The sequence below is a fragment of the Haliaeetus albicilla genome, chromosome 1 (genome assembly GCF_947461875.1).
Source record: "Haliaeetus albicilla chromosome 1, bHalAlb1.1, whole genome shotgun sequence".
Classification (NCBI taxonomy): Eukaryota; Metazoa; Chordata; class Aves; order Accipitriformes; family Accipitridae; genus Haliaeetus; species Haliaeetus albicilla.
The window spans coordinates 56,592,525-56,604,674 of record NC_091483.1 but is presented as its reverse complement, the minus strand read 5'-3'; the positions used below and the strand labels follow the sequence as shown (position 1 = coordinate 56,604,674).

Below are 12,150 nucleotides of genomic sequence, written 5' to 3'. Positions count from 1 at the left end.
CCAGGTGGCCAATATGTGTCTCTTACACAACCTGTGTGGTCATTTCTTCCATTCTGGCCTTCCCTCCGCTTCCAATAGCACAAGGGACCTGGCTTTGGATAAATATACACTGTATACTCTGATGTTTTCACACGGCACGCAGACTCTGTACTACAGCGTAAGGTACACTGCGGCCAAATGACATACAGGAGGTACGCAAGAAGTGGAAGGAGACAGAATTCTGTGCACATGGAAAAGCTGAGTTCATTCACTTTTCTGTAGAAATACTGGTTAAATCCTCTTTAAATAGAGTTACTTGGTTTCCCCAATTTTTTGCAAGGTCCATCCTGAACGATGAAAATGATGAGATGCCAAAGGCTACGCTTCAACACTCTGTAATCAATAACTTTTAGCCCCCGTTAACTGAAAAGCTCTAATCATGTTTCTTATTAAATTATTGACCTCTTTCATTCAATTATCATATGGTCTACTTGCCTGGTCACAGAGTAATCTAGAACAGATGACTAAACACTTTACAAAGTCTACTTTTTTTTTCACTTAAAAGACACATGGGAGAAGAAATGTGCCATCAACATCCATTTGATGGAGACAAGTCCATTCTAGAGGAGGAGAAACAGACTCCAGTTCTGCTGATGAGCTCTAAGTGCTCAGGTCACCATGGAGGGTTGGGGTCTAGGTTTGCCACCTTGCTCAGCTTCATTATTTTCGCAATTGTGATGAAACCTGTTAATAGCAGGCTGATGGAAATTTGACCTTGCTCACAATTGACTATAAGATTCACTTCGGTTCCTGTGAAGGCAATCTTCCTGAACTGAGTTTTTAACTGGTTTTCTCAAATGACTGTGTTAGTGGTTGGGGCTGCATCACTGCAATCTGTGGGAGTTTTGTTGTTGGTAACAATGTCTCCGAGGAAACAGCAGTCAGTGGAGATCTATCTCTGTTTCCTGGTAAGGGTTTTTGGCTTTCTATCCAGTTTCCTCTCCTGTTGATAGAGATGACTTATCTGAAGTGTTTGGTTAGTTTTAAATCAGTATGGTTCTGTCAAAAAAAAAAAAAAAATTGTTCAACAAAGCCAGCAGAAAAAAAAATAAAAATAGCTCCTGTAGAGTTCATCTCACACAAACCCATGCCTAATAAGCCGTTTGGTCACTGAAATGACACCTGCAACATTCTCCCTTAGGATTTTAGTTAGCAGTGTTGAACATTTGGGCCACTATATTTAGCATATTCCTGCTTTTGTTTGTGCTTCTGAATTACACAGTATTCAGAACCTGCCAGTATTACTGAGTATACTGCAGGCTCTTCACTGTTTCTGATCACTCTGCAAGGAGATTAAATATAATGAAGAACCACTGTTAACAATAAATTCCTATTTACATTGTCTGTAGGTACTTTGGAAAGCTATTTATGGTAATTTCTTTATATGCTGTAACGCAAAAATGTAGCACAGTACAATAAATTAGTCCTAGACTCATAATGAGATTTTTTTTAATATATATCTCACTTTGAATGTAGGCATGCAAGTGTTGGAAGGTGCTTCAGAAATACGTTGACAGATTAAAAAATAGATATTTTTTTTTTCTTGGGGTATCACTAAAAATTTCTTCCAAAATGGAAGCAGAGAAATAAATATTTGGAATCTATCAATTTTTGCAATCCTTTTTTCCTCCTTATAAGTCTTTAAAGTGAAACAGGAACTACAAATGAATCCAAGTAGCACATTTAGATCGATCTCGGTCAAACAGCCTGAACCAGTGTTGATCCTACTGAACAATGCACTGAGAAAGCTGATTATACAATCTTTATATGGGGATGGGTGGAAGGAAGAGACAGCTGTTTCTAGTGAATAGTTTAAAGCTCTGCCTGAGAGAAAACATCCTTGGTTTTCATCAGAGAGGACAGAAAAGAGTCATTTCAGTAACTTCTGGTGCAAACACTAGGCTCTTAACACAGAAGGCCATCATTCTTCATACTAGAAATACTTTATCATTTGTGCAATTATGATCAGTAATTGCCATAGGATTAGCTTTGTTTCTTCCAGTTTAACAAAATTAATAAACATTCTCTTGTATACTATCTTCTATTCTGACAATCTGCAACAATGTGACCAAATTAGGGAAGAAACAGCTACAGCAACTAGAGATACATGCAAAGATGCAAATTACTGCAGTTAGACATCTTGCATGGGTGCTCCATCTTCAGTTCTGTGCTATGGCAAGCGTAATGGTTTTCTAAGGAGTGTTGTAATCCCAGACTTCTTCTAGATGTAAAAGACAAAAAGGAAAGGATGACCCCTGGCCTTTTGAGAGCATCACTTAAGCAAAAAAAAGACTAAGGCAACTGTTTATATCACTACATCATAATAAAGTCATGTAAGACATTCCCACATCCTGTGTATCCTATCATCAACAGTCCAATGCTATACACAAAATAGCAGCCTAGGATCCATACTACATGCTGTAGTACACATCTCCTGCAGTCTCCCAGGTCCCGTACGTTAAAGGACAGCTTCTCAGCCATGAACTGTCTAAAAGGTTTGGAGAGACAGAAAGAGGCACAAAGATACAGACACAGTTTCACCGTTATGGGGTCTTTTTACTCTGATTCTTGTCCCAACGTAGTCTAAGGCAGTCTTATGCATGTCCTCAATTACCCCAGTTGCTTGTGGTCTCCATCAGTCACTTATCATTACCTGGGCACAGAACCATTCAACACTCACCTGATTTGCCCCCCAGCATAAACCTTTGACAATAGGCTACCAATCTGCTATTCCAATCAACTGAAGCTAAGGATTAGTCCAGACCCAGGCACAGCCAGATCACAGCTGAGAATTTGGCCTTTGATTTTTACTTGTCACCTGCACAGAAATGCTAACCATTTGCCTAGCCAGATGGATCTGGACAAACATTTTTAGATTTATTGCCAGCATATCTTCCACCCATTCTGGTGAAAAGAACATTTCTGATGAAGATTTCTATCAGGTTTAAACTATTCAATTCTTTAATAAAGTTGCCTGCTTGCATATTGCAATTTGAGCCACTAAGAAAAGTGCCTATCTATGCCATAGCTTAAGAGAAACAAACAGATCATAAACAAACTTTTTTTCCCCAGGCTCTACCTAGAAATTTTCTTTTCTTATTTATGTCACAGGATTCCTTCACAAAAGGGTGTCTCTCATTCACTCAAAGATGTGCCATAGCCATGCTCATCAAAGCACAGGAAATTTGTTTTGCTAAATTTTGAAGCCACTTTTAAAACTGTGTTGAAAATTTAACTTGACTCAAACATTATATAAGGGGTGGTGGTGGGGAAATACATGTTCAAAGAAAATCAGAGGAGTGTGATAGAAAAATGGGGGGGGGGGGGGGGGGCAGGGTGGACACGACAACAACAACAAAACCCAACAAAGCATCCAAAGAAAGAAAAAAGAATTCAAATAAAAAGTTGAACATTGTGGGCTTGGTCCTCATCTACCACAACAGATGTAATTCAGGAATAAATCCACTCAAGCTGGTCAGCAAGGTCAAAGAAGAATCACATACTTAAGATCACCTTATCAAACAAAAAACTCCAATTTTGAGAATTACATCGGATTTCAGATTTTACAATATTCACTCATTCTTACTTTGGAGTGAGAATTTCCCAGGTTGCAACGCAAAATAATGCTTAGTAAAAATATACGGAGCTCTACAACTCCTTTGCATAACTTTTCTGGAGTTGCACTCTCCCAGGCTGGACTCTCTTTTCTTTTCCCACTGTTCATTTTCTTCCCCCTCATTTTGCCAATTTTAATCTAGCAGGGAAAGTCTTTGTCTAGCAAGCACTGTCAAAATATTCAGGACACGGACCTTGCACTCCAAGAATGCAATGCTGTGTCCAGACAGCAGTGCTGGGTGCCTCAGGGATTTGTAGTAATCAACATGCATATTCCTAGCAGTCAAGGTGTGTTCCACTGCACAGCTGTGCACCTCTGCCTTTGATTTGTTTCAGGTGCATATTCCTCCCAAAGGCAAGTTCTGTGTAGCCAGAATAGTCTGTCTGAAGAGAGTGATGGTTCACTGCTAGCTGAAGGGAGGAAGACAAATCTGTTACCCATTACTCTGGTAGGAGTTAACTAATTATCCCCAATAACTCCAGCCTTTACAATGGGAAAGTAGCACACAGCTTTTATAAATAAGAATTATTGACCTTTTTAAATAGTTTCAAAAGAAGAAACTCTGCATCAAATGTGAGTATAATTTAGGAACTACTACATAGCAGCAAAACTACATTAGACTTTCCGATTTTTCCATGGTATCCTTGGATAGATACACCACCCAGTAGACCATGTTAAATGCTCCGAAGGTAACAGGAAATAAAATGCGTGCATATTTGTCTATCTTACTCGTGCCAGAATGGGCAGCGGGGGGAGCAGGTGGTGTGACAGCAGATGGCTTTGCAGATGCTCCTAATGTATTGGGTGTGGTGGTCTGAATCTGCTCCAGTCTAGATCCAAGCAAGTGCTGAATGGAAGGGGATCCAGCTGTGGCATGCTGGGATACAAATCCAGTTAAAATTGGGGTAGAAGGAGGAGCTGGAGGGGTAGCTCTTGCAGAAGATAATGTCTCTGATGCATTGATGCGTGTGAAAGGGTTGGGACTTGATGCAGAAAGGGAGTGGGGTGTAATGTCAGAAGACCCCTGAGCTACAGAGGGAGGCTGGATGGAGCTGTGCCTTGTGTCAATTCGGCTCCCACCATCAGCTTCAGACTGTACTGTGGCATTCGTTCTTTTCCTCACATTTGAATTGGCATCCGTACTCTGCAAAGTTACAAAAAAAATACTAGTCATTCTTAAAATAAACACTTAGAAGCAATGGAAACTTTATAAACTTTATAATCAAGCACTATCAGAGTAATACTCACAAATATAACCAGTAGCTTGATCCTGAGGCACAAAGATACTGCATGCTCATGAAAATAGATTTAATAGCATACAAAGCAATGCACAAGAGTTCCTTTTACCTGTGGCTAGAATACCAGGGTGGGCACATCTGATGCATCACACTCCATGTGATGTGGTACCTATGTAAACTTAATACCACGAGGCTAAGAATTCTTGGGTTAGAGAGTCAGGGTTTTTTTCCAGGCTCATGCTCAAAATAAAATTCTCTGATGTTTACTTATTTCTCTGATAATATAAAAACATTCTAGATCCAACTTACCAGCCACGATGGTTTACTTCTGCTTTGTATCTCCAGAAAAGTAACTAACATATATTAGGAACTCTAGTCTGTCTTCTAAAGTAGATGCTATTAAAACACAAGTATTTACCAAACCAAGTTACCACATTGCTGCTCTTTCAGAAATAAAGGCAGTGTTTTTTCACATCAACCACAGGCTCCAGCTGCAATTGAACCAGTGAATAAATCAGTCTTTCATCAACTACTCTTTTCCATTAATTAACTAAGAAAAGTGGTGAACTCTCCATCACTTGATGTCTTCAGGCAAGTCTGGATGTCTTTCTGAAAGATACACTTAAGCCAAATAGTACTTATTAGGCTGGATGAGAAACCAAAATACAGATAAGGAAGTACGGGTGGGAAATCCAGCAGAGTTTAATATTTTACTGACTTCTGGGAATGGGACTCAGGCTCTGCCTTTCTTCTCCACATTTAAGAGGAAGCCTAACATCTCCTGACCCTCCTTCTGGAAAGGTACCTGAAGAACAGACTTTTGAACCTTCAGCCCTGCACCTAAAATATAAAACATATTATATTTTAGATATAATATGTGAATATATTTTGTGCAAAGACTCACTGCTTTCCAAAAGACAAAGATTTAATGGCAGATAGGGTACATATACTCAACTGCAGCAATATAGGTCTAAATACAGACAGGACCAATCACTTGTTGTATATCAAAAATCACGTTTTGCACCTCTCTGACGATACTGTTCCCAAGCACTGCCCTGCACCACACCTGCTGCTGTTCCTTTGGCTCCCTTTCCCTTCACCCCTACCAGAGAGCCCTGCCAAAGCTCACAGCACAAGTAAGAGGGACAGAAAGTGGGCAGTGATCTCTCTTCCCTCCTTCATCCAACAGCAGTTCTATCCAGCTAAGTCCCAGAGAAGTAACGGAGGACAACTCAGGTGTTATTCAAGGTACTAGTACCTTGAGTAGTGAGAAGAGTGACAACCATGTCTGTCTGCTACATCAGTTGTGCTTGGCTGTTTAGCTCGAAGAAACAGAGAAATGGGAGCCGAAAAAAAACCTGAAAAAATAATAATTAAAAAACAAACAAACAAACAAACAAAAAATCACTTGACATCTCCAGTATTCCCATCATGGCCAGAATGTTGGTCCTAAATCCTGTTAACTGCAGTACAAATCAGTGACTGGCAATATCGTTGGCCTGAATTTATCTGAAGCTGTCACAGCTATACGCCAGTTCATGGGTGATGTATTTGCCAGTTCATGGTTGATATATCAAAGAATCCCTCTTAGGTTTCACAGTTTTCCTTCTTGCATAGAAGTGTGGCAATCCCTTTCATTTATTTTTCTGCATCTGCAATCCAAAGAAGCAGAGGACTGGCATAAACACCAGAGGAAACTGGTATTTCGTGAAAGAAACACTAATTGTACTGTTTGAAAGAGAAGCCTGACTCACTCTCTGGGAAGTGCAGAAGTACACACAGGTGTGCAATTTGGATACTTTTCACATTAGGGCTGTCAATGACCCAGGAATAGTAAAGCAGCTATCAAGACTGCTAAATTGAAATTATAAAGTACAATCAGGACAGGAGTGCATTTGCTAGAGACTTGGTAATACCTGATGGAGTATTGCATGTTTCTTGAAGGCTTGCAAAGTTAAGCAGATGCAAGTCATCGATGTTCACTGTCCCAAACAATAGCTCTGTGCTATGGAGAAGCTGGCACTAGAGTCATTCTGAGGAGATGAGTTTTACCTTCTACGTGCAGATCCTTGGACAACCTGGCTTTGCTCAAGTAAAATTCTCCCATCATAAACTTCTCAAGCAGTGCCTGGGGAGCAAAAGCTGGGACAGGGGTTGTAAAGTAGATCTGCACTGGAATGAAGACATGTCTCGCTTCCCTCCTGCTCTCTGCCTACGTCGGACCAGTAGCTTAGAGGTGGTGCTGCTGGAGAATAGACGTACCACATCTTCAATCACTCCAAGCGCAACCATAAAAGAACGGTCCCAAGAGTACAACAGAGAATTAAGCGCAATTCACAGAGGCACCATTTAACACTCCTGCTCACTTGTACTGTCACCTGTTTTCAACAGCAACCTCAGTATCCTTCCCTTCTGTGCATCATCAACCACAGACACTGGTAAGACAGACAGGTAACAGCCAGGCTCCTTCTCACATTACAGTCATCTCCATTTCTTTTGTGGGAACTTGTTTCCATTGATACTTTTGCATAATACCTCCTCTTCCCCCCACTTTGGCCATCATCTATGTGAACAAATAAGACCTGTTGCTATTTAATCCACTACTCATGTCCCATTACAGTGTTTATTCTAGAATAAAGTTATCTATACTATTTCAAATGTAATAGTTTGGATTTGCTTTCTTGAATATTGAACCTTGTCCTTGAAACGTACTGAAACAAGCACGTTTCAAGGAGAGAGGTGTTACATTGCACACAGAAAAGCAGGGGCTTTGGCCCCTGCTGGGGCAGCCTGTTAACCATTAATACTCACTCTAACAGTGCTGGGACCAACTTAAACATTGGAGGTGGAAAGTCTCCAGGGTCAGTCCTTAGCTCCAATACGTTATGCACCCCAGAGGCCCTGTCTGAGGGGAACACATTCCAACTCCTGTCCCCAGTAGGTTTTGCAGAATCAGCATGCAGCAGCAAAACAAGAGGCAGGCAGCCTGCCCCACTGCTTCCTCTTTTAACGTGGCAGCTGTATCACTCCCACTGTGAGTGGTGAGCACCCAGCTCCGTGCCCTGTCAAAGCTGAGCAGAATGCACACTCATCGCCAGGGTGGCCTCGCCAGCGCATTGCCCACCACCTCCCCTCATATATCCTTTTCCTGCACTTGCCTTACTCAAGACTGCATCATGAAAATAGCTCATTTTCCTCCTTCAGAGCACTCGGGTATCTTTCCTTTTTGGTTTCTCCAGTTGAAAAGTTTCTAGCAAAAATTCTTACTGGTCGTACATGTATGACCCCTACATATTCCTCTATTCAGTGTTATAAAGATAACTCATTTCTTCCTAGATTAGTCTATCCCTCCTCCGTACTGATGCTATCTCACAACTCTACATCATCTGAAGATTAGTGCCAAGGTCACTAATAAAAACATTAAACAAGGCTGATGCCATGGCCAAGCCTTAACAAACCAAATTCTGTTGACATCAGCAGAAGTCAGGTTAACCACTACATTGCAAAACACAGTAAAATGCATCATTCAGTTTGTACTAAGCAAAACATTCCATAGACATTTCAGCTATGGTGCATACCCCGATTAAAAGGATATTGTGATAATAACAATCTGACTGACAAAACGATATACATAGGTAAAGCACTTGCTGCCTCCCACAATTATATTACTTAGTCTTTTTAAAAACAGCAAGTCTTTTTTACAACAGCAAGAAACACAAACCTACTGCCTACCAGTAGTATTTAGTTTGGAGGCATTGTTTTGGGCTTGCGTGGCAAGGTTTTGGTAGTGAGCAGGCTACAGGGATGGCTTCTGTGAGAAGCTGCTGGAAGCTTCCCCTATATCTGACAGAGCTGATGCCAGCCGGCTCCAAGATGGACCCACCGCTGGCCAAGGCCAAGCCCATCAGTGACAGTGGTAGTGCCTCTGGGATAACAGATTTAAGAAGGGAAAAAAAACCCTGCGCAATTGCAACTGGAGAGAGGAGTGAGAATATGTGAGAGAAACAGCCCTGCAGACCCCCAGGTCAGTGAAGCAGAAGGGGGAGGAGGTGCTCCAGGTGTGAGAGCAGAGATTCCCCTGCAGCCCGTGGGGAAGACCATGGTGAGGCAGGCTGTCCCCTTGCAGTCCATGGAGGTCCATCGTGGAGCAGATATCCACCTGCAGCCCAGAGAGGACCCCACGCCGGAGCAGGTGGATGCCTGAAGGAGGCTGTGACCCCCTGGGAAGCCCACGCTGGAGCAGGCTCCTGGCAGGACCTGTGACCCCTCGGAGAGAGGAGCCCACAGTGGAGCAGGTTTTCTGGCAGGACTTGTGGCCCCACGGGGGACCCACGCTGGAGCAGTCTGTGCCTGAAGGACTGCATCCCGTGGAAGGAACCCACACTGGAGCAGTTCATGAAGAACTGCAGGCCATGGGAAGGACCCACATTGGAGAAGTTCATGGAGGACTGTCTCCCATGGGAGGGACCCCACGCTGGAGCAGGGGAAGAGTGTGAGGAGTCCTGCCCCTGAGGAGGAAGGAGCAGCAGAGACAACGTGTGATGAACTGACCACAGTGCCTATTCCCCATCCCCCTGTGCTGCTGAAGGGGAGGAGGAAGAGAAAATTCAGGAGTGAATCTGTGCCTGGGAAGAAGGAAGGGGTGGGGGGAAGGTATTTTAGGATTTGATTTGATTTCTTATTACCCTACCCTGACTTGATTGGTAATGAATTAATTTTTCCCCAAGTCGAGTCTGTTTGGGCTGTGACGGTAATTGGTGAGTGATCTCTCCCTGTCCTTATCTCAATCCATGAGCCTCTGATTCTATTTTCTGTCCCCTGTCCAGTTGAGGAGTGATAGAGCAGCTGTGGTGGGCACCTGGCGTCCAGCCAGAATCAACCCACCACAGGCATGAAAACAAGAAATAAAACATGAAAATCAAATGCAAGCCAAATTAAAATGCAACCCAAAAAATGAAGGGATTATCTGAGTAAAGATTCCTTTCTGAGGGCAAGTCAGGAAACTACTCAGTTATCCTGAGCCAACAGAGAGCTGCTGCACTAGTCCATATGGGGCTCCACAGGAAATACTGAGTCCAAATTCTTTACATTCCCACTCTAGATTGAGAAAGGATCTGATTTTCTGGAGGCATTTCAGTGAGGTTTCTGGGAGATGTTTAAAATGGTGTTGTTCAGGAATGCAAAATGGGAGCCTGGAAGCTACCATAAAATGGAGTATATTACAGCATGCAATGCCAGCCTTAATACATTTGATAAAGATTGCCTTTCTATAAACACAACAACTTGCTGCTTACATAAATGATGCCTCACCCTTCCTTTGAAATAGCCTGTCATTCTGACTTGGTCCAACCAAGCCCACACCTCACAACAACCACCAAGCCAGAAGTTGTAAGTACTTTGCTTTGCTGTATTCTCCTTCAAGAGGAAACCTTGCTGTTGATCCTGTCAGGAGAATTCAGCCTCTGAACCTTAACTGGCAGAAACACTATGGATGAGAGTTTCAAAATCCTGGACGATTCAAGAGCACAGTTCCTGTCCATACATAGACAAAGTCCTCAAGAGTTCTGACAATAATCTAAGAATATGTGTTTTGATATAATCATAGGACATCTTCATTGAATAATGCTCTGTGGTTGGCTAGGATACGTTAATGATGAGAATCTACAGCACCGATCTCCTATTTGATTTTTAACAGCCAAGATTGGCAACAGTGAAAGCTAAGTTTCAGCCCCCATGGGACTTCAAACATTTATCACCAAGACTTTTATTTAGGGACACTAAAAGGTACAACATGCCAGAGGTAGATAGGTGACTGCACTAACAAAGAAAAGGAATTGACCAAACACAGGGAAATGCTGACTCCAGACTTTTTCAGGAGAGATTGATAATTACTCCTTCTTTCTATCCAAATGAATTTTTCGTTAGTCTACACAATTAAAAAAAAAAAGCTCAGTACAAGAGATTTAGAAAGTTCCCATCCTATGCATAAGCATATTTTACTGGGAAGGCGGGGGAGCATAGGATAGGACAGGAGGTTCAAATTCTGTCAGACAAATTCTGTCATAAGCATGCAGTATGCAAAAAGCTTTTGAAATATTTATTGTATTAAGAAGCATAGAGATCTTGCTTTAATTTTAAGCATCACATGCTATTTTTGCATGGTTTTTATCTTTAAAAGAACTGAAGTGGGGAAAGATACATTCAGTACAAATTCTTCCTATGTAAAAAGTCCTGATGTAAGATGACCTTTTGCTAGTCCCAGAGCAGAAAGTCCATTTTATTTGGCATGAAGATAGGATAACTAACCAATCTCCTTGCAGGCATGTGTAAAATGCAGTAATTAATGCTGTAGCCTCCCTTGACAAGTGGATTCACATGCAATTGACCATGAATAATACAATGAAGGATGCTGTTAGCATACTTCAGGATAAATCTATACAATTTAAATACTGTGGCAGATTTGTGGAGCAAGTTTGATGGTCAGCTTCTATGACAGAATGTATAGAACAAAAAAAACCCTACGACACATCTATTGCCAAAAATCAATTCATAGATCATTTGCTTTTCCATTTAAGCTCAACTTTGATGGATACTGCTGTTTACTACCACACTAAAATGGTGCACAAATATGAGTCAATCTAAATTCTTCAATATTTAACAAGGTTTGCACACTATAAACAGCTGCTCACATAATGTGGAAATTCTGAAACTTTCTCTAAGCCTACATAAGCCTTGACTTTAGCCAAAAAAATAAAGTACTGGATTGTTTTGTATGTATTACCAGTTTTTGACAAGCAAGCCAATTTTGCACTTCAACGAAGTCAAGATTGCAAATTTAGCATGAACTGAAGTAGCGTGCAGCAGCTGAGCTGAGATTCATGAGAAGAGGATCATCAGCACAGCAATATCCAATACTGAACTGACAAACTTAGTCATCTTGTTACAGAACAAAGAGAGCTGGTATCAACCACAGTGCATATTCCCTATGATAAGGCCAACCTAGAATCTGTAAAACAAACAAGAACTTTATTTAAAAGTCACATGCCAAGTCCTGGGGAGAATGCAGCAGTGATAAAAGTGATTACCTGGGCATCAGGCAACTTTATCCTTAGGACTGTATTTAAGAACGTAAGCACTGCAAGCTGTGGGAAATCCTGGTGTTGGTACAGCACTGTACAGTTAGCTCCTTCATACAACTGAAGAGCATCTTCCTGTAGCCTGTCAGTGCTCTACACAGCAGCTTTAAATCAGTCTCTG

General features: G+C 41.7%; 1 protein-coding gene across 1 annotated transcript in view; it reads right to left on the bottom strand.

Moving 5' to 3' along the window:
* Window positions 1–603: 603 nt before the first annotated feature.
* GABRA4 (gamma-aminobutyric acid type A receptor subunit alpha4) overlaps window positions 604–12,150 on the bottom strand; it is a 42,908-nt gene continuing 31,361 nt past the window's right edge. The window contains exon 9 of the mRNA XM_069790786.1: window positions 604–4,799. Within this exon, the coding sequence (XP_069646887.1) occupies window positions 4,266–4,799 (534 nt within the window). The 3' untranslated portion in view covers window positions 604–4,265. The remainder of the gene's footprint in view (window positions 4,800–12,150) is intronic.